General features: G+C 40.2%; 2 protein-coding genes across 2 annotated transcripts in view; one reads left to right on the top strand and one right to left on the bottom strand.

The window, feature by feature from the left end:
• Positions 1-25,946, top strand: part of CERS4 (ceramide synthase 4) — a 205,400-nt gene that overhangs the window by 169,674 nt on the left and 9,780 nt on the right. The window contains exons 7-9 of the mRNA XM_033957298.1: positions 2,739-2,831; positions 6,311-6,439; positions 9,087-9,193. Coding sequence (XP_033813189.1) covers positions 2,739-2,831; positions 6,311-6,439; positions 9,087-9,193 — 329 coding nt within the window. The remainder of the gene's footprint in view (positions 1-2,738; positions 2,832-6,310; positions 6,440-9,086; positions 9,194-25,946) is intronic.
• LOC117366143 (ectoderm-neural cortex protein 1-like) overlaps positions 5,933-25,946 on the bottom strand; it is a 60,871-nt gene continuing 40,857 nt past the window's right edge. The window contains exon 3 of the mRNA XM_033957297.1: positions 5,933-7,616. Within this exon, the coding sequence (XP_033813188.1) occupies positions 7,607-7,616 (10 nt within the window). The 3' untranslated portion in view covers positions 5,933-7,606. The remainder of the gene's footprint in view (positions 7,617-25,946) is intronic.

Below are 25,946 nucleotides of genomic sequence, written 5' to 3'. Positions count from 1 at the left end.
ACCGGCGCATGCGTGGTGCGGGCATCTAGAAACTTTAAGTTTCTACAAGCAACACGTGCTTGTGAGACGTCCGTACCGGGGCTCTGTCTGATGACATCACCCACTAGTGAGAATAGCTGCCTGCTGTCCCTGGATAACAACTGTTACGGTAAGTAACATTGCTTACTGTCAGGTCTGCATGTATTTTGACAGGCCTGCCTGTCTTTTTTATTCATTTTTTTTCCATGGCACAGATATTTTGCTGGTTAAAATCACAGGCTCCCAGTGCGGGAAGGGCAGGAGAGATTTGGGGCGAGAGCGGGGTGGCAGGAGAGATTCAGGGCGAGAGCAGAAGAGTCGGGGCAGGCAGATTCGGGACACAGCTTCATGACAGCAGAGAGCAGGCTGCGGTGCCCGATCTCTCTTCCCTGCTCCTGGACTCTCCTGCTCTCTGACACTGTTCCCCGCAGTGCAGGCCCGCTTTAAAAACAGAGGCTTGCACAGCAGGGAATGGCAGCAGATAGCAGGAGAGTCCAGGAGCAGGGAAGAGAGATCTGAGCTGGGCTGAGCCCTGACAGCAGTGACAGGAGGCTGCTTCTCCTGTCACTACTGTCAGGGTGCGCATGAGCGGGGATCGCTCTGGCTGTGGGTAGGGAAGCGTGCTAACGATAGTCCCCATTTGCATGCAGGCCTTTACTGAATTAATCGGCCGGCATGCAAATGGAAATGGATCGTGCAAGGTTTGGAGGTTTAGTTAATCCTGCCCTTAGAGCTGTTGTCCAGAGCCCTCCCCATTCTCTCAATTATTTTTATTTTATTTTAAAGATTTACAAGATCTTGAAAGCTTACAAATAACAATCATAAATTAAAATATATACAAAACTAGAAAAAAAAAATATCAACAAATATCACAACTAAATTACATGACAACATTTAACATGTCATTGTCAAGGACAATCATGTAAAAGGCCATCAGCATACCAAGCGTTGATTGAAGAACACTTTTGCAGAAGGAGTTGAACCTGTGTGCTGAGCCTTCCCACACATCTGCAAGGGACGAGGACTTGAACTCACTTCCTGTCTCCTGCGCTGCAAAATGACCTGCACCCCAGCAAGTCTTAGACTTACATAAGAACTTAAGAATAGCCATACTGGGTTGCCTTTTTTGAAGGTATGAGTAAACATGTGGATAAAGGTGAGCCAGTTAATGTAGTGCAGGGGTGGCCAAAAGGTCGATCGCGATCGACCAGTAGTTCGCGAAGGCAACGCGAGTCAATCGCAGAGCTCATCCCGGCAGAAAACTTGAACATTGTCAGCATAGCTGTGATGCAACAAATCCAAGCTTCTAATCAAACCACCCAATGGAGATACAACAATATTAAAAAGAACTGGAGTGTGAAGATCATACCACAAAGCAATGGCCAAAAACCTCAGACTAGTGACATTCACTCCCAGTCTGCGGCATTTCAGGATACCTCTCATGAATATGCATGAGAGAGATTTACCTCAATGGCATAGCCATGGATAGCCACATCCCCACCCAGCAGCAGCATAGCAACAGTGTGGCTGGCGGGGATCCCCCAAGCCCTGCTAGCTGAACACTCCTGGCATCGCTCTCTCTAGGAGTTGGAGGGTGGGGTAACTTAACATAAGTCACCCCCATACTTCTGTACTCAGTACAGTCTTCCACCAGCAAAGTCACACTTTAAATCCAGTTCAAGGTCAACTGAAATAAAATACCGTGTCTTGCACCCCACCGGAACCATAAGAAGTACAGAACAAAGGTGCATTTTCAGAGCTGCTCATCTACAGTGCTCTGGTATGTCTTAGTCATCTATCTACTCCAGGCTTTGGGGGGTTTTCATCTTGTGTCTGCCAAAAAACCTTCATCTCTTCTGGGTTTCTTTGCTGCTTAAAGAAACCAGTGAATCTTTCCCGTCACTCAATATACTGTAGTCCGCAGCTGGCATTTTATCATATAAATCTGCAGTCACACACTGTGCCACATGGTGAGCTGCCTGTTCCGATATTGTCAATACCAGCTGCTCAGCCCCTGTTGCTATCTTCTCCATAACTAATAGTTTCTTTGCTATAGTTTTTCAGGCTTTTGTTGTCATACCCAATTGCTGATCTCCACCAGCTGATGTGCTGCCTATCCAGCTGAACTTCCCACCTCCATAGTGGTTACTTGAAGGGACAGACTAGAAAAATCTCAACTATTATTGGGGTTCAGTCAGGAGGAGCTCTACCAGCTTTACTCTTTCTATGTAATTAAGACTAGGCCTCCTTTTCTGGAAGATGGTTCTGGTGTCAGGTTGATCACCTTATAAAGCTCGCTATAACAAAACTCCCAAGACACCCAACTCCTGGTAAGAAATTTTAAGCCACTCATGGATTTCTAACAACCCCATCCTTTGCATTATACGATCTGTAGCACTGATTTCAATAGGTAGAATCAGGAACTACGAATACCACACTGCATCAAGATATACTTTCAAAAACAGAATGGCTAACAATTTTTTTCCTCCTGGAACTGGGGAACTTGTCCACTGAACAAGTTTGGGACGCCCTGGCCTATAATGCTTCTACTTATCCTTCTAGGGTTACCATATGACTCCAAAAAAGGAGGATGGATGGAGTTTTCTACCTTTCCTCTCTCCAACACTGGGTAGATATTGCAAGACTATGAAGTACCACGCTTTGCCTTACTGGTCTCTTTAATTTTAATTTTTTATTTTTTTTTGTTCCTTCTGCTGCAGCCTCTATTGCCTGTGTTGTACTGGTACTACATATTGGAGCTGGGCTTCTACTGGTCTCTGCTGCTCACCATGGCATTTGATGTGAAGCGAAAGGTGAGTGCCATGATGCAATTTTCTACTTATGAAAAGAGCACCAGCACTGGCCAAAATAAATGTGTATATGTGCTGTCCTTGTCAGCTAAGAGAAGTAAACCATTAAAAGTCAACTTCTATGTTCTGATTTTCACTTTCCTTCTGAAGAGTGATCAGCATTTAAAAGCTGTAGAGAACTGCCCCTGTCTAGCTGCTCCCATCATTGTGAAATTGCGTAAATCAGAGTGCTGTAGTATTGATTGATATCAGAAGAAACCTTCTTCCCTCCTTATATGAATGTCATAATAATATAGGGACAACTGAAGATCAGATACTGTTAGTGCTGTTATTTATTTTTATAGTCTAACCAGGTGAACACAAGCTGTGCCATGCTGGGTCAGGCCAAAGGTCAAATAAGCCCAGTATTCTGTTCTGACAACATCCAAGTAGCTGGCAGATTCCCAGGGATGGTCTATTTGTCTAATAATTGTTCATAGACTTTTGTCTGAGAACTTGTCCAAATCCTTTTTAAATCCAGCTATGTTAGATGTCTTGACCACATTATCTGGCAACAAATTTCACAGTTTGATTGTTCACTGAGTAAAAATATACTTTTTCCAGTTTGTTTAAAGCTGCTATATGTTAGTTTCATGAAGTGCCCCTAGTCCTAGTACACTTTGAAGACATTAAAAACTATTCCTTTGTGATGTAGCAAGGATGGGAGGCACCCCCTCCTGACCTCTTCTCTACCCCCTGAGCCTTCCTGCCCCCTCCCCCCCCCCCCCCGCTGCACGCCCCTTCCTTTCCCAAGTACCTCTTTAACTTCCCCAAAGCGAGCAACATCTCCAACTTGCTGCTTGAACCGGCCTCGGCTCTCCCTCCGATGTCACTTCCTGGTCCCACAACCAGGAAGTGACGTTGGAAGGAGAGCCAAGGCCGGCGCAAGCTGCAGTTTGGAGCCATTGCTTGCACCAGTGAAGAGCTAGAGGCACGGGAGGGGGAGGGGGGGGAGAAAGCACGTACACAGCAGGAAGGAGTGGGAAGAGGAGAGGTGCCGGCACCCCCACAAATCCAGCACCCAGGGTAGTTCACCCTCCCCTCTTACTATGCCACTGTTCCTTATAGACCTGTTGCCTCACTCATGATTTTATAAACCTCTATCATAACCCGTCTCGATTGTGTTTTCATAAAATTGTCAGACAAGACAAGGATCAGGAAGGAAACCCACATTTAAGATTAAAAGATGTATGACAGACAGTTAAAAGAAGAAAAGTTGTATGGTCTGTTCTGATGTTGTAAAGCCCTGAGAGCATATGGCATTTTGTGTATGGGGAAGTTCTTTCTGCATTGGCATTACTATAGTTAATTACTTTGGCTTTCGTAATACTAACAGCATGGGGATTACATTTAATGTTACTGCTGCAGCTGCGCTCACTCACCTCCTATGTACCATATAGGGCATCCAAATCTTCTTGAGCATGTTATGGCTTGGCGGGAGGTGGTCATTCCTGCTGGCTATGGATATAGGACTGAGTTGAGTAGCTCCCATGAGTTCCACATCAGACTCCACCCCTCAACCACATGGGGGAGAAGGGAGTCCCAACGTCTAGTGCCGATGTAGCTCAGGCTCTGGAAAGAGCTGGTCAGGAGTTACAGCCTGGTTTTCAGAAAGCCGCTCCACATCCATGCAGTGTCACAATTCTGTCAGCTGCAGAGCTCTACTCAGGCTGTCTCCAGGTGACCCGCAGGGCCTTTCCTCTGTTAGATCCCATCCCTCTGATGCAAATTCCTGTTTTTAGCAGATAAGTGCTATATTTATTAGTAGACAAGTGTAATACAACCTAATGGCCACCAGAGCAGCAAAACTAGACAGACAAATCACCAATCTGCTGTCTTCTACCACAGACTACAAAACCTTCAAAAAAGAAACTAAAACTCTACTCTTTAAAAAATGCATAAAACCTATTTAATATGACCAGTTCCTTCCCAAGCTCTACCTACCACACTGTCTATTCCTATCAAATCTAAAATGTTCAAATTACCCAACATGTATTACCTTAATTTCTCAACAATTCTTATGTAATCCGCCTTTATATCTTGTAACTTCATGACAATTCTTATGTAATCCGCCTTGAACCGCAAGGTAATGGCGGAATAGAAATCACTAATGTAATGTAATGTAATAGAAAATATATAAGCAAAAAACAAAAGGAATTGACCCCAAAATATCCACAAAGAAGAAAATCCAGAGAAAACCAAAAAAACTCTGTGGAGTGACGATGTTCCTAAATGGACTTTATTTGAAAGTATCAAAGTTCCAAAGGTACACTAAAATCATCCACATAAAATAATTCCATCCACATAAAAGTAAATCATCCACATAAAAGCCTTAAAGGACCTAGTCCGCTAGGGATACAGGACCCAACACGGAATTATTTTATATAGAAAATATATAAGCACAGGCTTGGATGATTCTTGCCTTGAGATCAGATATAATACACAATAAGGGACCTATAAGTGTGATGATGGTCCTGGAATGATCTTGCTGTGGCTCTTATGCAGGAGATAAGAGACTGAGCACTTATTTATAGTAAGAAGAAATAATATTCTTGAATTAAAGAAGCTGGTAATTAATTTGAATTAGTTATAAAGGAAAAGCCCTGTAAGTTGCTCAGAGACAGTCTGAATGGAGTGCTGCTGCTGACACCGCTGGTGATATAAGATTGTTCTCCCAATGATAATCTTACCTAAATTTTTTATTTGTATTTTCTCAACTTCCAATACATATACCCAAGGGAGTGGGGTTGGGGAAGGAGGAGAAAAGAGTTAGAGAGATGGACCCAAGGGGAGGGAGGAAGGGAACAGAGGCAGATAAATGTTATATACAGGCAGACAGGGAAGGAAGAGAGATGTTGAACCAAGGAATGGAGGGAGAAGGAAAAAAAATGGAGGAAAGAGCTAAAAAGGAAAGATCATTGTGTAGTGAGGGAATGGAACAAGATAAAAGAAATGGACAATGGCCAATGGAAAGACAGCAGAAGGCAGGAAAACAGAAGAAACTGGGACCAACATGATAGGAAAATAAAATGACCAGATAACAAAAAGAAAAAATAAGTGTTCAGTTTTAATTTATTAATGGTAATATGTTAGCTTTGAGAAATGTGCATTACAAATGACTTTGTATTATGCTCAGTATAGAGGAAAGTGCATTTCTTTTTTTATTTCTTCACTGTTAAAATACATGCCAGGTTTGACTTCTTGAGCTTTTCTAGTTCAATTTTTGTCTTCATATTTCTGTTTTCATCCATGTTGTGTTCAAAAGTAAAGGAAATTACTGACTACAGTTACTGACTTAAAATAACTAATTAATTAACTACTCTTCTAGATGGGCAACTGAATTACCATAACTAATTACTTTAAGCTGAGAAGTAGAAGCTACAGTTAATTACTTTTGATGGCAGGCTCTGATTCTTGATCTGACTCTTTCCTATCTTTCATAGGACCTTCGGGAACAGATCATTCATCACTTCACCACCATCTTCCTGATCAGTTTTTCCTACTGTGCTAACTATGTGAGGGCGGGAACACTGGTAATGTTGCTACATGACTGTGCTGATTATATCTTGGAGGTGAGTTGTGCTGCACCAGCTAATTCATTTAACAAGCAGTCATTACATTACATTAGAGATTTCTATTCCGCCATTACTTTGTGGTTCAAGGCGGATTACAAAAGAATTTAAGGTTGGTCTGTTACAAGAAGAGATCAGTGGTCATGACAAGTGAAGTTGCAATATTTAATAGAGAATGAATAGTGAGATGCTTTTCATTTGATATGTATGGAACAGACTGTGAAAACATTTTGTAGGGTGAATAATTCCTCTTGTATACTTGATCCCTTTCATCCTACTACCCTGAAATCATTGAAGGATTTGACTAGATGTATCTATGTAAATGTAATTAACTTGTCATTTCAGTAGTCTGTCCCTTATTGAAGGCTTCTTCTTTAGATCCTAATAAAGTTTCTAGTGAATTAGGGGTGTCATTCTGGACTAACGGGTAATGTCCTCATGCTCGCGAGCCATGCAGAAGGAATCCACTCCAGCTTTTGAATCCCTCCTCCTTGACTAGAGAGATCCAGATTGCTTGCTGTTACGGCATGGCTCTTGAGCGCACAGTGTTAGCATGCAAGGGATACTCAGAGGTAGTCATTGCTACTTGCTCAGTGTCAAAAAAGCTTACAACGGTCTCCGCTTATGCTAAGGCGTGAAAAGGTTTCCAGCACTGGTGCATTAAAGAGAAGGCAGAACCTTTCTCTGCTCCAATCTCTGTGGTCTTAGCCTTCCTCCAGGCTGGCCTTGACAAGTGACTTACAGTAGTGCCCCTCAGAGTCAAAGTAGTGGGACTCTCTTTTTTCAGGACTGAAGAACGTAAGACTTCATTGGCATCTCATCCAGACATTGCCAGATTCCTAAAAGGGGCGCTGTGACTCAGGCCACCGGTGAAACACCCATTTCCCTCATGAAACCTTAACGTGGTTTTGCAAGGCCTCAGTCAGGTTCTTTATGAGCTACTGAAGGAAGTGTTCTTGATGAATTCAATATTCAAGACGTTTTTTCTTGTGGCTATTTCCTCAGCAAGAAGAGTCTCGGAGCTTCAGACTCTTTCTTGCAGAGAACCTTTCCTCAAGTTCAGAGGCCAGAGTTTTTGTTCACAGTTCCGTCCTTATTGCCAAAAGGTTGTTTTGGCTTTCGATGTTAATCGAGAATTCAGATTGCCAGCGTTCCGGTCCATAGGTTCTAAAAAGGACTGGGTTGGAATGAAAAAGACAAGTAGGGGGTTAAGGGGTTTCTCAGGCATGGTTACTGCGTCCAGTCTGGGTTTTCCTGGAACTCTATGCACATTCACCCAGACATTCACACAAACACAAGCACTTGAAAAGGGACAACAAAACTTTTATTCTTTGACATGATCTAAGTCTGTTTCCTCACAGGCTCAGGGAAAGCAAAACAATGGCTTAATTCTGGGGGGGACAATCTCACCCCAAATTGTAAACAAGCTCCCAGTGTCTAGGTTGTCCCCTCCAGATCTATCTGTCTCCTGGTGGTCCAGCAAGGGTCCCTTAAATCTGTATTTCAAAATGGCTGCTGCAAGAAGCTACTGCCTTTAATGACCCCCACTGAAACTCCAGGGAGTCAGGTAGGCCCTGGGGGGTGGAGGAGTTCATCTGAGGGGAGGGGAGGACAAAGCATCGTGGCCTGGGAGGAACGATAGGAGGTGGGGTTTTTACAAGTAAAAATAGTTATGCAGGTGCCAGCCCAATATTCAGCTGAATGTCAGCCAAGCCCACATATGATCTGGTACCCAGCCTGCCAAGTTTAGCCCCGAGTATTCAGTACTGGTGCCCAGTCATGGACCAGCGCTGAATATTGGAGGCTAATTTAGCTGGTGACATTCAGCATTTAAAAAAAAAAAACACTGACCATCGCCAGCTGAATTTCGGGGGTGAAGGTGACTTGATCTGAATAAACCAGGACAATTGAAGAAGGAACCAATACCCAGTATGATGGGCAAACAGAAAAGTCATACCCAATGCGGATACATTTCAGCAAACACTTGTATCAGGAGTATATGCACAGAATTCGGTAATGATAAATGGACAGGAATAAGAAATGTTTGATGCTTAGTCCTTATAATATTACTGGCTTTTTATTTAATTCCTGTTTGTCTGCCATACTGGTTCCTATTTCCTTTTTTAGGTGTTATAGCTTTTCCAGATCAGGACACCTTGTGGCTACTGTCTTATATAGTACAGTTACTACATCCAGACTGTGCACTCCCGGATCCTCTGTGGCAATAATTCAGTCACTGCATCCTGACTATACCTTCCCATCCTATTTGATATGGTGCTGTCACTGTATGTTCCCACACCAACCTACTCCCAAATTCATGTGCTCCCAAACATGACCCACTCTCATCTTGAAAAGGGTCATGGATTTGATATGGATTTCTGTGGTACAGTCAAAGTGGTTTTCATTTAGTATATGCAGGTACTTTCTCTGTCCTTAGTGGGCTCACAGTCTTAAGTTTTTGTACCTGGAGAAGTTTATGTGACTTGCCCAGAGTCAGGATGAGCTGCAGTGGAAATTAAAACCAGTTCTCCAGGTTCTTAGCCCATTACACTATTAAACTACTCTGTGCTTTCAGGTCTGTCTGCACTCTTGATGGTGTTCATCCTTTCCTCACACATCCCTGAACTTTTCTCTTTCCTCCTTGCAGTTAGCAAAGATGTTCAATTATACCAAGTGGAAGCGTGTCTGTGATGTGGTCTTCGTCTTTTTTGCTTTGATTTTTATCTTCACCCGTCTCTTCCTCTTCCCTAGCAGGTAAGTCTCACTCTTTAGCCCCAGGGAGCACTCACATGAAGCCTGCACTACGTTTCCCTACGGTAAATATTCTGCTTCTTGTTAGCAGGGAAACAAATAAGTTTTGTTCCTTTTTCCTGGAATTTTCCTTTCAGAAAGGATGTGAACATTTTGGGTTTCAAAATGGGATTGGACGAGTTCCTGAAGGAAAAGGGGATTGAAGGGTACAATTAGAGGGTTACTATACAGTACAAAATGCTTTAGAGTAATAGATCACTTACAGGTCATTGACCTGGGAAGCCGCCACGGGAGCGGACTGCTGGGCATGATGGATCTATGGTCTGACTCGGCAGAGGCAATGCTTATGTTCTTATGAAATGATAGTTACCAGCACTCAGAACCACTGACACTATGGCACCTTAGGCATGTCATTGTGGAGCCAATATTCAGTACTCCGGACAAATAAATTGAAGTTTTAATCACCACCTAACCAGCTAGATCAGTGGTCTCAAATTCAAACCTCTGAAAAGAGCCACATTTTGGATTTGTAGGTACTTGGAGGGCCTCAGAAAAAAATAGTTAATGTCTTATTAAAGAAATCAGTGCAAGTTAAATAATAAAGGAAAATCAAAAACAAATGCAACAATAACGAACCCTACCAGTGAGCAAGCAACCTCCGATGTGGGGTGTCAGATATGACCAAAAGAAGCAAAGACGTTTCAATGGTCTGTCATTTCGTCATGCATCCCCAAACATCTATATTTTTTTGAAGATATTTTTCTTTTATGCTTTAAAGTATTCTTTGTACATTTTTTCAGTGCATTTATCTTAAAAGAAGATTAAATATGAACTTATTTTCATTCCATAGTGAATAGTGAATTTGAATATATTTTTCTTGTATTCCAGCGTGCAAGTCAACGCTCCCCTCTGCCAACGCGTTTCGCTGATCTTTATCAAGGCTAGGGGCACTAGAAAAACACATAAAAAATACCCTGTTAAAAGGCAATAGAAACTAGTAACTTAAACTACAAAAAAACAAGCACAAACCTGCATAGTTGAAACTTCCTAATTGTGCTGTCAAGCGGCATCCAAAAAATGGCCGCGGCGTTTTTTTACTCACTGATATAGAGAACCACCCATGACGTCAAAGCCGCTAGTCAATAGCAAAGGTCCACTTGGGCTAACCAATCCGAAGTTTCATTTAACCCTTCCGGAACCATGGAGTTCAACATGAACATCCAGCGGAGCTCTTTTAAATTAAGATTTTTTTTCAACATTTCCACCCTCCCACCCTACTGTAATCATGTCAAGCACTCTCCACTTAAGATCTTTCAAGGTGTGACCACACAATTTCCAATGACGTACAATTGGAGAGGTTTCATTCCGAGTGTGGACCCGAGATTTGTGCTCCGTCAATCTCAATTTGATGAATTGTAATGTACGGCCAACATACAGTGTCGGGCATGGACATTGAATACAATAGATAACCCGACTGGAGTTACAGTTTGTGATAACTCTAGATCGATAAGAGACTCCAGTGATCGGATGTTTCCACAGCTCTCCTGGAATTGTAAAGGGGCACCATTGACAATGGCCACACGGAAGATGGCAACCTACAGTCTTCGGTACCGGGTTTCTGATGATACTATGGCTTACATATTCACCTATATTTTTTTGCCTTTTGTAAGAACAGATAGGGCGATTTTCCAGCGAGGGGACCGCTATCTTAGCAACATGCCAATGTTTATTGATGATATGCGATATTTCTTGCGCAAGAGTAGAATATTGCTGAATAAAGGTGATGTTGTCATCCGGATCGGAGGAATTATTCTTCTCCTGAAGTAACCATTCACGGTGGGCAAATTTAGCCCGGGTATAAGCTCTTTTCACGACATCATGAGGGTAACCGCGTTGGTAAAAACGCTTCTTCAAGACTTTAGCTTGCATGCGAAATTCCTCCAACGAATAACAAATCCTTCGCAAGCGTAAAAATTGGCTTATAGGTAAACTTCGCCTGAGTCGAATGGGATGAAAGCTGTGAAAATGAAGCAGACTATTACGGTCTGTACTTTTCCGATGAAGCGTAGTTAACAATTTCCCATGATCTTTAATGATTCTGATGTCTAAAAAAGCTAATTCATGAGAATCCAACGTAACCGTGAATTGAATATTAGAATCCAATGAATTGAGGTCATTCACAAACTTGTGAAGGTTAGCTTCGGTCGATGACCAGATACAAAAGATGTCATCAAGTTTCAAGTTTCAAGTTTTATTTCACATTTGATGAATCGCCTATTTCGAAATTCTAGGCGATGTACATAATAATATAGAAACTATGACATAATTACAATAAAATCAATAAAGACTCACATGAGAAAGAGGGAAAGAGGGTAAAGTTACAATGGGGGAGAAGAAAAAAAAAACAAAAAACCAGGAGAGAACGAGAGGTAGGGTAAAATTATTCAAAGCTTTTCTTACGTAAAAGTTGATTTAGGCATCCATTAGTTAAATTATAAATCAAAAGCGTCCTTAAAAAAATAAGATTTTAAAAGCTTTTTAAATACTAGGATATCGCTTTCAATTCTAATGTAATGGGGAAGGGAATTCCACCATTGTGGCCCTGCAACAGTAAACATCTCTGCTCTTCTTGTTCCAATAACTTTTAATGATGGCACAGTTAATAAATTTTGACTAGATGAACGCAAAGATCTTTGAGGTTTGTATGGGATAAGTGATTTTAAAATGAATTGTGGTTCGTTGAATGTAAGAGATAACAATATGCTCAAACATTGGCAGACGATATATCTTCTCCTCTTCCATATTAGCCATGAACAGCGTAGCTAAGGACGGGGCAAGAGAAGCCCCCATGGCGATACCATGACATTGTAGGTAAAAAGTTTCATGAAACCAAAAATAGCTCTTGGTCAACATTGGCTGTTAGTGTCTTTTGACGTGACAGCCTTATACACCATGATCCCTGTGGACCAAGCTCTCACCTTGCTGAATGGAATATTTAGTCGTCAAACGATTCGCCCTCATCTATCTATGGACATACTGATGGAAATGGTAACTTTTTACCTACAATGTCATGGTATCGCCATGGGGGCTTCTCTTGCCCCGTCCTTAGCTACGCTGTTCATGGCTAACATGGAGGAGGAGAAGATATATCGTCTGCCAATGTTTGAGCATATTATTATCTGGAAACGATATCTCGATGACATCTTTTGTATATAGACTCTTTGTACGATATTGTATGTAGACTTAATGTATAGTATTGTATTTAGACTTAATGTATAGTATTGTTATTCAGACTCACGGTATTGTATAGTATCGTATTGTATGTGGATCTATTGTTTTGTTTTGTATTGTTTTAAAACCTTTAATATTCGCTGAATGTCCAGCCTTCTTACTATGTAAACCGCCTAGAAGTCGTCCGACTGTGGCGGTATAGAAAAATAAAGTTATTATTATTATTATTATTATTATTATCTTTTGTATCTGGTCATCGACCGAAGCTAACCTTCACAAGTTTGTGAATGACCTCAATTCATTGGATTCTAATATTCAATTCACGGTTACGTTGGATTCTCATGAATTAGCTTTTTTAGACATCAGAATCATTAAAGATCATGGGAAATTGTTAACTACGCTTCATCGGAAAAGTACAGACCGTAATAGTCTGCTTCGTTTTCACAGCTTTCATCCCATTGGACTCAGGCGAAGTTTACCTATAAGCCAATTTTTACGCTTGCGAAGGATTTGTTATTCATTGGAGGAATTTCGCATGCAAGCTAAAATCCTGAAGAAGTGTTTTTACCAACGCGGTTACCCTCATGATGTCGTGAAAAGAGCTTATACCCGGGCTAAATTTGCCCACCGTGAATGGTTACTTCAGGAGAAGAATAATTCCTCCGATCCGGATGACAACATCACCTTTATTCAGCAATATTCTACTCTTGCGCAAGAAATATCGCATATCATCAATAAACATTGGCATGTTGCTAAGTTAGCGGTCCCCTCGCTGGAAAATCGCCCTATCTGTTCTTACAAAAGGCAAAAAAATAAAGGTGAATATGTAAGCCATAATATCATCAGAAACCCGGTACCGAAGACTGTAGGTTGCCATCTTCTGTGTGGCCATTGTCAATGGTGCCCCTTTACAATTCCAGGAGAGCTGTGGAAACATCCGATCACTGGAGTCTCTTATCGATCTAGAGTTATCACAAACTGTAACTCCAGTCGGGTTATCTATTGTATTCAATGTCCATGCCCGAAACTGTATGTTGGCCGTACATTACGATCCATCAAATTGAGATTGACGGAGCACAAATCTCGGGTCCACACTCGGAATGAAACCTCTCCAATTGTACGTCATTGGAAATTGTGTGGTCACACCTTGAAAGATCATAAGTGGAGAGTGCTTGACATGATTACAGTAGGGTGGGAGGGTGGAAATGTTGAAAAAAAATCTTAATTTAAAAGAGCTCCGCTGGATGTTCATGTTGAACTCCATGGTTCCGGAAGGGTTAAATGAAACTTCGGATTGGTTAGCCCAAGTGGACCTTTGCTATTGACTAGCGGCTTTGACGTCATGGGTGGTTTTCTATATCAGTGAGTAAAAAAACGCTGCGGCCATTTTTTGGATGCCGCTTGACAGCACAATTAGGAAGTTTCAACTATGCAGGTTTGTGCTTGTTTTTTTGTAGTTTAAGTTACTAGTTTCTATTGCCTTTTAACAGGGTATTTTTTATGTGTTTTTCTAGTGCCCCTAGCCTTGATAAAGATCAGTGAAACGCATTGGCAGAGGGGAGCGTTGACTTGCACGCTGGAATACAAGAAAAATATATTCAAATTCACTATTCACTATGGAATGAAGATAAGTTCATATTTAATCTTCTTTTAAGATAAATGCACTGAAAAAATGTACAAAGAATACTTTAAAGCATAAAAGAAAAATATCTTCAAAAAAATATAGATGTTTGGGGATGCATGACGAAATGACAGACCATTGAAACGTCTTTGCTTCTTTTGGTCATATCTGACACCCCACATCGGAGGTTGCTTGCTCACTGGTAGGGTTCGTTATTGTTGCATTTATTAAAGAAATGACAATTTTGCATGAGGTAAAACTCTTTATAGTTTATAAATCTTTCCATTTGGCAAATCTTAATAATAATATTGTAATTTATAGCTAAAGAGACATATGATCAAGAAACTTTTTATTTTACTTTTGTGATTATGATAAATATACTGAAGCCTCAAAATAGTACCTGACGGGCTGCATTTGGCCCCCGGGCCGCGAGTTTGAGACCACTGAGCTAGATGTAGGACAACAATGAGAGTACCTGGGGCCAGTGACATAGTAAAGGAGGGGGGGGTCCACCCCATTCAACATGTTGGTGAGGGCACTGGCACTTCTCCTCCTCTCTGCCCTTCCCCCTCTTTACCTATTTAACTCTTCACTGGTGTGAGCAGCATCTCCAACCTGCTGCTCGTGCCGGCCTTGGCTCTCCCTCTGACATCACTTCCTGGAAGCTGATTTCTAGGGTGGAAAATCCATCTGGCAGGACCTAGCTTGCCAGTTCTTCAGTTACCTACCTAATTACCTTATCATCCAATATCAATTAGCAAACTACTGCAACCAACTATCGCTTACACTACAATCTTGTGACCACTATCTCAGGTTCAGAAAACTTTTAAAAGCATTTCTGTTCCAAGACAGGGGGCCAACCCTGAAGTAAATGAAATGGTTAAAAAACCATTTCTAAACTGTCTAATGCAACTCCTGGGACATAACGATGAGCCAACAATGACCTATACGAACATTTTTAATTATTATTATTAATTTATCATTTTTCAATTAATATAACAAATATAAACTTGTACAGAAAGGTAAAGTTAAGCAGAAAATAAAATATAATGCGGATTACAATATAATACAAAACAAAAACAGGTTATTATCTGTTTTCATAACACAAATATCCATAGACATATACATATACATACATATATAGCTTAACTTTAACTCAAGTCCTCATCTAATCCAAGACGTTGAATCGGCGAAAAATATAGTAAGAAATTACAAAATAGCAATCTATAAGAGTAAGGATTGTATAGGCTGATCTAGAAGGTCATACAATCAAAGAGTACTCATATCTCTCCTCCTTTTTTCAGGAGAGCCATTGACAAGAAGGCTATAAGTTGACTAGGTTCAAAGAATACATATTTTTTCATTTGATACAAAATCACGCATTTACATGGGTGACGAAGAAAGAAAGCCACCCCTAGAGCTATAACACCTGGTTTTAACAACAGAAATTCACGTCGACGTTTTTGTGTGTCTCGTGACAGATCTGGAAACATTTGTATCGTATACCCACAAAATTCTTTTTGTTTGTTTTTAAAGAAAAGCTCAATAACCAGTTCTTATCAGGTGCTAAGAGCACTGTAAGAAGAAGAGTTGCTGGCAATGCTATTTCCCTATCCGAAAGTTCCAAAACCATTGAAATGTTTAACATTTGTTGATCAAAATCCCCCCCCCCAAAAAAAAAAAAGTCCAACATAATCTGCAGTGAAAGAAGCAGCAAGCAAAAGACAACGAACAAAATGCAGATTATGTACAAGATGCAGGCGTTGTTTATTAATTGCAGTAAAATATACAACCTCTTGGGGTTTCTTTAATGTAATAAGAGGTTCTTTAAAGATAAAACTCTCACCAACTGGTATACCATCCTGACTATGGCTCTCCTGCTCTCGAGCAATGCGAGGCGATGGCAGGTCCTCAGAATCCAAAAGATTACCCTGTAAAGACAGGGAATCCAAATCCGTGCTCCCCTCCTTGGTCCCAATAGCCTCCGGGAGAAGTCCCTCACTGCCTTCCGGTGGTACTTCCAACCGCGGGGAGCTGGCGATCTGAGGAGGAGGAGGAGGAGGCACTCTGGCGTCGGGGCTCAAGGTAGTCTCTAGGTCCATGGAGAACGGTTCCGTATCGCCCCGGCGCGTCTCCTGCGGGCATGCCGATGTCACTGTGACATTCTGCATTCGACGCAAGAGTTGATCAGTGCTGGCGAGGCCGGCCGGGGCAGAACTCCGCGAGGCTCCAGCAGAGCTACGGCCCCTCCGCTTCGGCATTACCAAAGGTTAGTAGTCAGGAAAACCAAAAATCCACGATAACTCTGCAACGAAGCTCTCAGCAAAACAATCCGTCCGCCATCTTGGGCGTTCTTAGTGTTTTATTATAAAGGATAGGGTCTAATTCCGGCTCTGCCACTGAATCTCATTGAACTTTGAATATATGGTAGATCAAAACCCAGAAATAGAGCCACTGGAAAAAAAAACTTTCTAGTGATCTGATTTCCACTTTTTGTCTTTATCCAGGGTCCCTACCTATTTTATACAGTAAAGCAGGGATGCCCAAATGGTTGATCGTGATCGACCAGTAGATCACAAAGGCAACGTGAGTCAATTGCATTGCTTTTGCAATCTTGTTCTTCCTGCCTCCCCGAGCCAGACCAGATGCGTACAAGCGCCGGACCCATAAGACTTCACCTCCGATGTCAATTCTGACGTCAGAGAGGAAGTTCTGGGCCAGCCAATCGTTGCCTGGCTGGCCTGGAACTTGCTCTCTGACGTCAGAATTGACGTCGGAGGTGAAGGCTTGTGGGTCTGGCGCTTGTATGTGCCAGGCCTGGCTTGGGGAAGCAGGGAGAAATCAGCATGGTGGCTTGGGAAGGGGAAGAAAAGAGAGAGAAAGAATCGGGGAAGTGGAGAAATCGGTGCAATGGCTTGGGGGGGCAGGGGGAGAGAGAAAGAAAGACAGAAATAAAGAGGGGGGCAGGAGGAGAGAGAAAGAAAAGATGGGGAGGCAGAAAGAAAGAAATATTGGATTTACAGTCTGAAGAAGGAAGTGCAACCAGAGACTCATGAAATCACCAGACAAAAAGGTAGGAAAAATGATTTTATTTTCAATTTAGTGATCAAAATGTGTCCATTTTGAGAATTTATATCTGCTGTCTATATTTTGCACTATGGCCCCCTTTTACTAAACCGCGATAGTGGTTTTAGCGCAGGGAGCATATGAGCGTCGGGAGCTGCGAGGGCCATTCAGCGCAGCTCCCTGCGCTAAAAACTGCTTTGAGGTTTAGTAAAAGGGGAGGGGGTATATTTGTCTATTTTTGTATAGTTGTTACTGAGGTGACATTGCAAATTTTAAAGTCACGTGCCTTGACCTCTTTGAAAATAACCCCAAATATAAATTATAATTAACATTTTCTCTGCGTACAGTATGCTTTGTGTTTTTTTAAATTTTATTGTTGGTAGATCATTTTGAATTGGTCATTTTAAAAGTAGCTCGCAAGCCAAAAAAGTGTGGGCACTCCTGCAGTAAAGGATTAATTCTTGAAAGGTTGCTTAAGGCACCAGGATGATGTGTGCTAAGCCCAAAGGGGCAGATTCTGTATTGGATGCTGGTCTCAGCAGCCACCTAAGCAGCTGCTGAGAATCACACACCTGCATCCTATACAAAATTGTGTCTGCCCTAATGGGCAGATGCCTAATCGGCCCGATTCTGTAACCGGCATCCGTGCCACAGGCGCTGGTTAGAAAATCGCATTGCTGGTCTTGCTGGTTGTCCCATTTCAAAATAGGAGAATGTGGTGAAATAAGTTAGCTTAACGGGATCTTAAAAGGTTTGAATAATTTCCTAAAAGAGAAGTCCATAAGCTATTATTGAGATAGCTTGGGGAAATCCACTGCTTATTCCTAGGATAAGCAGCATAAAATCTATTTTACTACTTGGGATCTAGCTAGGTACTTGGGACTTGGGTTGGCTACTTTTGGAAACAAGATACTGGACTTGATGGACCTTCGGTTTGCCTCAGTATGGCAATTCTTATGTTCTTATGCCTAACTTTAGGAGTGAATACTTACACTAGTGCCCCTTTGCAGTTGCACACTATGGACTTTGCATGCATATTTTCTGGAATGCTGACAAATTTGAAGGCCTTGAGCATGCGCAGATGCATGCTCAAGGCCCGGCAGAGGCAGGAAGATCTTCTAGCGGCACCAGCACGTCCTGTGGGCTGCGTGCCGGTGCCAGATGGGGGGGTAAGTTCAAGTTGTGGGGGGCAGCGCCGCTGGCCTCGGGGGGGGGGGGTTGGGAACTGAGCATGGGGCATTGACGCCATTTGTGAAAGCTTCAGGTTTGAAAATAATTCTACATGCAAAATGACACCAGCGCAAGGTTTTAAAATTATAACCAGGATTTATTGAATTATTGGTTCTATTTTCCCATTATTAGATCAAAAGAATAGCATAATTGCTTACGTTGCGCTCATGGGAGATCATCATCGTGGCCAAAGACTGGCCTTCTCACAATGGTCTCGTCTTTCTATCTCATTACAGTCTATTATATAACTTTTGGTTTAGTGACATCATCAAGTTTGACGACCAATAACATTTCTATGGGTGGTCTTAAAGTTTAGACAAAGAAACATTCCTCCATGTTTAAAAGTTAGTCAAAGTTTCAGATGATTTCTGAATTAACATTAACATTCAAAAGAATTCACAATTATTAACATGGTAAATTCTCAGTCCTTCCATGCTGACAAGTTCTGAGCCTTAAAGGAAAAAAACTCCTAAGCTGACAGATTCAAATTGCACAGCCTTACACAGAAATCTTACTCAGGAGAAAAAGGGGGGGTTAAATCCCCCTCTCCTCTCCCTGAAGCATGTTTATGCTTATAAAACCATTTATATAAACCATTTATATTTTACACAATCATATCATCACATATTACATCCATGGGCCCCAAACATTCATAATTTCATTCATATCTTGGCCATTCATACTTCATACATTTTATATCTCAGTTTGGAATAAGGAATCTAATATGCTTTTTTCTAACTAGCCTGAGCACATCTGTTTTCAATTAGAACCACGAGGCTAAAGGCGGGAAGCTGAACAAAGAACAGAAACTATTCACTGGCACAAGATGGTGACCTAAGACAGGACAGTTATAGCACATACAAAAGAACCTAAACTGGACTCCATGTCTCATGTAGTCATGATTTCCACTATGATTTAGCTCAACAGCAAAATACACAAGAAAACACCATTCTTTCCCTTATATTAATCTTTAGTGTGTTTTTTCTCTGGCCTTAGCTACATTATATTTAAATGTTTTATTCACCTGTTTTTCGTACGCTTCTATTTGGGCGTGGTCCTTAACTAACACAGATGTTTGTCTAACTAGAATTACCCAGAATCATACGAAAAACTGGCTTTTTGTAGAAAAAAACTCCACAAAAAATACTGCACTTATCATGTCCTAACATCCATTCTCATTTCCGTCCCATAACCAGCACCCCCTGCTGGCCACGAGCCACTACTCAATCCCCTCTTGGATATTACTGAATTTATGAAGTAATATTCATAATTGAGCTCGTGGTCTTATCTGTGGCGCTGGGGTTCACTCAGGGTACGGTTCTTCTCATGGATCAGTGTGTGTCTGTGCAAGTATATTCTTTTAAATGCCAATTAGATAGCAAAAGCCAGAAAAATGTACTACCTAGGCTGCAACGGCAGGTGCCTAGAAGATCTTACCCAAAGCTTACTTGAATTCTCTAGTGAGAATGCAAGCAAATCCCATCCACTATTCTAGATAAAACCCATCTAAGTGTACATTTATGTAAGTTGCTGTCTAAACCATATCATATAGGAAACTTACCATTCCAGTGGTAGTTAGACAGTGTCTGTTCTAGGTGCAAGTACAGTCCTAGAGCAGAGACGTCTGTTGTTTTATTCATAGAGGTATTCATGAAACTCCAGTACTTTTGAAGTTTAAAAGTCAGAAAATTTAGAGAAAGTATAGTTAAAGAAAAATAGAACCCTAGATTTCCCTAAGATAAAGAGAACCTCAGTATTACCTAATTTAAATAGTCCCTATGCTCAAAAGTGTTATGTTATAAATTTTTGGAATTATATCAATAAAGTGTAAAATAATGCACAGTGTTAAGAAAACCCAAATATATGCTTAATATGGAAATGTACTCATGTGCAGATAATGCATGCACATCAGATATAAGTTTTCTTTTTCTGTGTGTGTTGCAGGAACTCATTTCTCAAATTTAAATTAAAATCATTAAAAGGACTGATGATATCAGCTGTTAAACCCAATTAAACAATATTGTGGCACTGTGTAACAGCTTAGAAGCTGCCACTGTGTATGGAAATACAGTCATATGAAATAAAATTTAAAATACAGGATAAACAAAATATTTTCTGAGAACAATGCATGAAGACAATGATAAAGAAAATACAGTTGTTAATACAATATCAGAATAAGTCTATGAAATTATGCAAAAGCATAATTAAAGTTCAGAAGCCTAATTCAAATGAAATGATTTAAAGTAACGTGGTTTAAGATAAAGTCTGTTTTTTCGTTCAAAATTTTTTATATGAGTCCAGAAATGTCTTTTGCAAATAGTTTTAGCAACTTGTAAGGTCGGAGTCTCTAAATTAATTTCAGTGAAATTTAAATCATGGCTTTAAAAAGTTCATGCTGCAACGTTTTCATAATTCAAGCTTGGCTTTTCTGTAACTGAAAGCTTGGCTTTTCTGTACAACTGAAAGGTAAGCACAGCTCATTAGTTGAAGACAAAGGAACACTGAAATTCCCGCCGAAAATTCAGCATCGGAATTTTTTCTCTGTGTTCTCCACAGCTCTAGTGGTGGAATGTGGTACTGCTGGTCAGTGTAAATCCTGGAAGGAAAGCACATGTTCATTAACAAAAGAACAAAGAAAAAAACACATAGCACTTTATCCCCTCTGCAAACTGTACCAATTCTTGTATTGCAGAGTTACAGTTTCTGTGTTGAATTGTTGAAAGGATTCAAAGAAGGTTCTTAACTGAAACACAAAACATACAGATTAAATAGACTTTTTTCAGGGTCCTGTAGTACCAAAATTGGCCACAGGAAAATTTAAACATGCAGACACATTCTCTACATGGTAAAATTAGACTTTCTTTTTTTCTAACATCAGGGAATTATTCTCAATTCCATATTCTTTATTAGGTTCCTATCCTGAAGAGCTTACTTGTAAAAAGTAAGCAAAATTTCAATTCCGAATTCATCCACTTACATAAAAGTTTATTATAATTGTTCTTTTAAGTTAACTAAGTTAGCAAGCCCTTTGTTTCACATTTATTTCGATTTTCAAAAAAATATAGGTACTTAACCTCTACTTTTGTTAATCTTTTTATTTTAAACTTCCCAATTTAATTTTAAAATGTATTTAAATTTAATTACTCCCTAATCATACATTCCGGACAATGCACAAGTTTAAAAATACTTTATAAACCATGCAGGGGCACAAAAATTCATATTCAAAATTAATTTGAACCCTGAGATAAAAATATAAAGGCAGGGATTTTATTTTTCCCTTATGCACACTTGCCTGCTTTTAAGCATGGTATCTGTTTTTTGGAATAAATCTTTTTCTTTTCCACAAAATTATCCTTTCACTGTTGAATACAATTCCCAAGTCCAGCAGAATTCTTTTCTTTTCTCCCATCTTCCCTATCGAACTTCTAATTAATACATTTCACAAGCTTTCTTTCCACATTCCTGTACATTCGTTCTACAAACTATCTCCCTGCTTTGAAACAGCCAAACATTTAAACGATCTAGCTATTCAAACTTTCTTTTCCTTTTCAATTCACTTTCTCATTTAAATATCACTTTCCAATTCCTTCAGATCCTACAGTTCTGTTCTTCCAACATTCTATCCAACATTCTAATAACCTTTTTAAAATATAAAGAAACAAGGGAAAAATTCAAGCTACATAACGTCTTTTTTTTTTTTTTTCTAGAATGCTTCTTATACAGAGCCCTTAGGCTACAAACAGCTTCTGAAACTCTCCCAAAGTACCTCCATTGTTCCTAACACCGCAGGGATCACTTAGCTATGTAAACTCTGCTTTCCCAATACACTTTCTTGTTTTCCTGAACATCAAAACACAACTTTGAATTAACTTCAAGTGCCTTACTAAACAATTACCCGGCTGATCGGAACTCCAACCTGCATGCATTTCCCTGTTAAAGTTTTATCGGAGAGAGACCACGTTGAATCCTGACATTTACACTACATAAACTTTTCTTTTTTTCTCTACTACATCGGAAACAAATTTAAGCCACGGATACATAGGATTCTCATGTCTTGCTAAACTACTAGTTCTCAATAAACCCTTTTAATATGCAAACAGACTTGCTCCGAGATAAGCAAATACCTGTTGGAAATCTGTAGCCCTGAGACAAAGGACTCCATTGCTGCTATTCCCTCCCCCTCTTTCCTCCCCCTTCCCCTCTGCCTGGAAATGAACAAAGGAGAAACTCAAAAAAGACCCGCCTTTTAGCTCATGTGATAACTCTGTGGAAGGCGAGGGAGGAAAAAGGTGGGGGTGAAAATCCCCCATTTGCAGCCCGCTCTTTCAAACAAAGGAACAGCATAGCAAGGGAACGGGAAGCCATTAACTTTATTTTTCTTTTTCCAGAGACAAGAGAAAAAGTTAGGGCAAAGCAAAAAAGACAGAGAGAGACAGAACTGGAGTTTAGAAAGACAAAGCTGAGAAACACAATTTCTTTTTTCTTTTCAAAGTAGTTACTTCAGATAGGCACTGAAAATGCAGAGAGAGACAAAGAAAAAGGGGGGGGTGCCCTCAGCCCGTTTTTTCAAACAAAAAGACGGGACAGAGGGAAACTTTTCAAAGTCAGATTAAAACAGACAGTTTTCACTTTCACAGAGAGAAAGAGTTAGTTCAGAGACAAAGCTTAGACACACAGCAGGAAAGAACAAATTTGTTTTTTTCTTCAAACTTAATAACGCATTTTCAAACAAGCAAAAACTTACGTTCACAGAGGAGACCTGCTCTCTACTGGGCACTTTTTTCTTCTTTCAGACGGGCACTGCTCAGTTTAAAAGCCAGATGGAAAAATGCCAGCACTGCAAGGTTTTTTCTTTCTTTTCACAACATTCTTTCTGTGTTACTTTTATTTCTAATTTTTTCTTTTTTCTTTTTCCATTAATATTTAATTTCCACTAACTTCATATAATTATGTACAGATATATACAAGCATGTATGCTCCTTACTGTTAAATAATTTTTTTTTTTTTTTATTATTATTAATTAATTTTTTTTTTTCTTTTTATTATTTTTAAATTTTTTTTTTTTTTTATTATTATTTTTTTTCTTTAAACAGGCGTAATACTCACAATTTTCCAGTTTTCGGGTCCCGTTTTATCTCTAATTTCCGCCATATTCCTGCGCAGCCAGTCAACCTGTGACTACCTTTAGTTACACAACCATGCGAAATCTCCAGAGCTCCTAGAGTTTCCATGAATAACCTATAAGCTTTTTCAAGACGTCAAATTAGTTCCCGGGTTTCGCCACCAATTGAGCATGGGGCATTGACGCCATTTGTGAAAGCTTCAGGTTTGAAAATAATTCTACATGCAAAATGACACCAGCGCAAGGTTTTAAAATTATAACCAGGATTTATTGAATTATTGGTTCTATTTTCCCATTATTAGATCAAAAGAATAGCATAATTGCTTACGTTGCGCTCATGGGAGATCATCATCGTGGCCAAAGACTGGCCTTCTCACAATGGTCTCGTCTTTCTATCTCATTACAGTCTATTATATAACTTTTGGTTTAGTGACATCATCAAGTTTGACGACCAATAACATTTCTATGGGTGGTCTTAAAGTTTAGACAAAGAAACATTCCTCCATGTTTAAAAGTTAGTCAAAGTTTCAGATGATTTCTGAATTAACATTAACATTCAAAAGAATTCACAATTATTAACATGGTAAATTCTCAGTCCTTCCATGCTGACAAGTTCTGAGCCTTAAAGGAAAAAAACTCCTAAGCTGACAGATTCAAATTGCACAGCCTTACACAGAAATCTTACTCAGGAGAAAAAGGGGGGGTTAAATCCCCCTCTCCTCTCCCTGAAGCATGTTTATGCTTATAAAACCATTTATATAAACCATTTATATTTTACACAATCATATCATCACATATTACATCCATGGGCCCCAAACATTCATAATTTCATTCATATCTTGGCCATTCATACTTCATACATTTTATATCTCAGTTTGGAATAAGGAATCTAATATGCTTTTTTCTAACTAGCCTGAGCACATCTGTTTTCAATTAGAACCACGAGGCTAAAGGCGGGAAGCTGAACAAAGAACAGAAACTATTCACTGGCACAAGATGGTGACCTAAGACAGGACAGTTATAGCACATACAAAAGAACCTAAACTGGACTCCATGTCTCATGTAGTCATGATTTCCACTATGATTTAGCTCAACAGCAAAATACACAAGAAAACACCATTCTTTCCCTTATATTAATCTTTAGTGTGTTTTTTCTCTGGCCTTAGCTACATTATATTTAAATGTTTTATTCACCTGTTTTTCGTACGCTTCTATTTGGGCGTGGTCCTTAACTAACACAGATGTTTGTCTAACTAGAATTACCCAGAATCATACGAAAAACTGGCTTTTTGTAGAAAAAAAACTCCACAAAAAATACTGCACTTATCATGTCCTAACATCCATTCTCATTTCCGTCCCATAACCAGCACCCCCTGCTGGCCACGAGCCACTACTCAGAACATATCAAAGCAAGTTCCATTATTTCCTATGGGGAAACTCGCTTTGATATATGCAGTATTTTGGTTTACGAGCATGCTTCTGGAACGAATTATGCTCGTAAACCAAGGTTCCACTGTAATTCAAAATACAACCACCAAACTGATTACCGAGCACAGGAAATATGATCATGTCACACCTCTAGTGAAAAATGCCCAGTGGCTGCCAATCTCTAACCGAATCACCCTTAAACTTCTTGTTTTTGTATACAAAATTTGCTTCTCAAAAGAGTCCTCTTTTCTCCTATTTTCTGACTCCTTATTGCCCCTACAGAGCTCTGCGGTCCTCATAACAAAATCGACTTCTCGTTCCCTCTTTCCATGATATCACCTATGATATCACTTTAACGCTCCATTTTTTTTTTCCATCTAGGGCCCTGAGCTTTGGAATCTGCTACCACTCTCTCTTAAGCTCCTTCTCTCCCTGTTGCAATTTAAATCTGGTCTCAAACCTGTCTTTTTGCCATCCTCAAGCTGTACTTATTTACATATGTTCCCCCTTCCCCTCTTTTCTCTTTGACATTGTCATTTTCTTCCCTTCCCCACCGTGGCAAGTCTAGTAATCCACTCTTCTCTCTTACTTTTTTTGACACTCATTTAGACACTTTTTTAGGCTCCCCCATGGCTACTCCCTTTTATACCTAGAGAAGTAGCCCTCACCCTGCCCACTATACATCCTCTACACCAGTAGTTCCCAAACCTGTCCTGGGGGACCCCCAGCCAGTCAGGTTTTCAAGATATCCCTAATGAATATGCATGAGAGAGATTTGCATAGAATGGAAGTGACAGGTATGCAAATCTCTCTCATGCATATTCATTAGGGATATCTTGAAAACCTGACTGGCTGGGGGTCCCCCAGGACAGGTTTGGGAACCACTGCTCTACACGCACAGCAATAAGTTTGTTTATTTAAGATTTGATATACCGCTCCTGCATTTCACTGACCTAAGCGGTTTACAAAGTATCAAACTAAAATGAAATTAGGTACTTGAGAAAAACTACCCTATTTGTCCCAAAGGCTCACAATCTAGCTAAATTACCTGATAAACT

Source organism: Geotrypetes seraphini, chromosome 8 (assembly GCF_902459505.1).
Source record: "Geotrypetes seraphini chromosome 8, aGeoSer1.1, whole genome shotgun sequence".
Lineage (NCBI taxonomy): Eukaryota > Metazoa > Chordata > Amphibia > Gymnophiona > Dermophiidae > Geotrypetes > Geotrypetes seraphini.
This window is presented reverse-complemented; position numbering and strand designations above follow the sequence as displayed.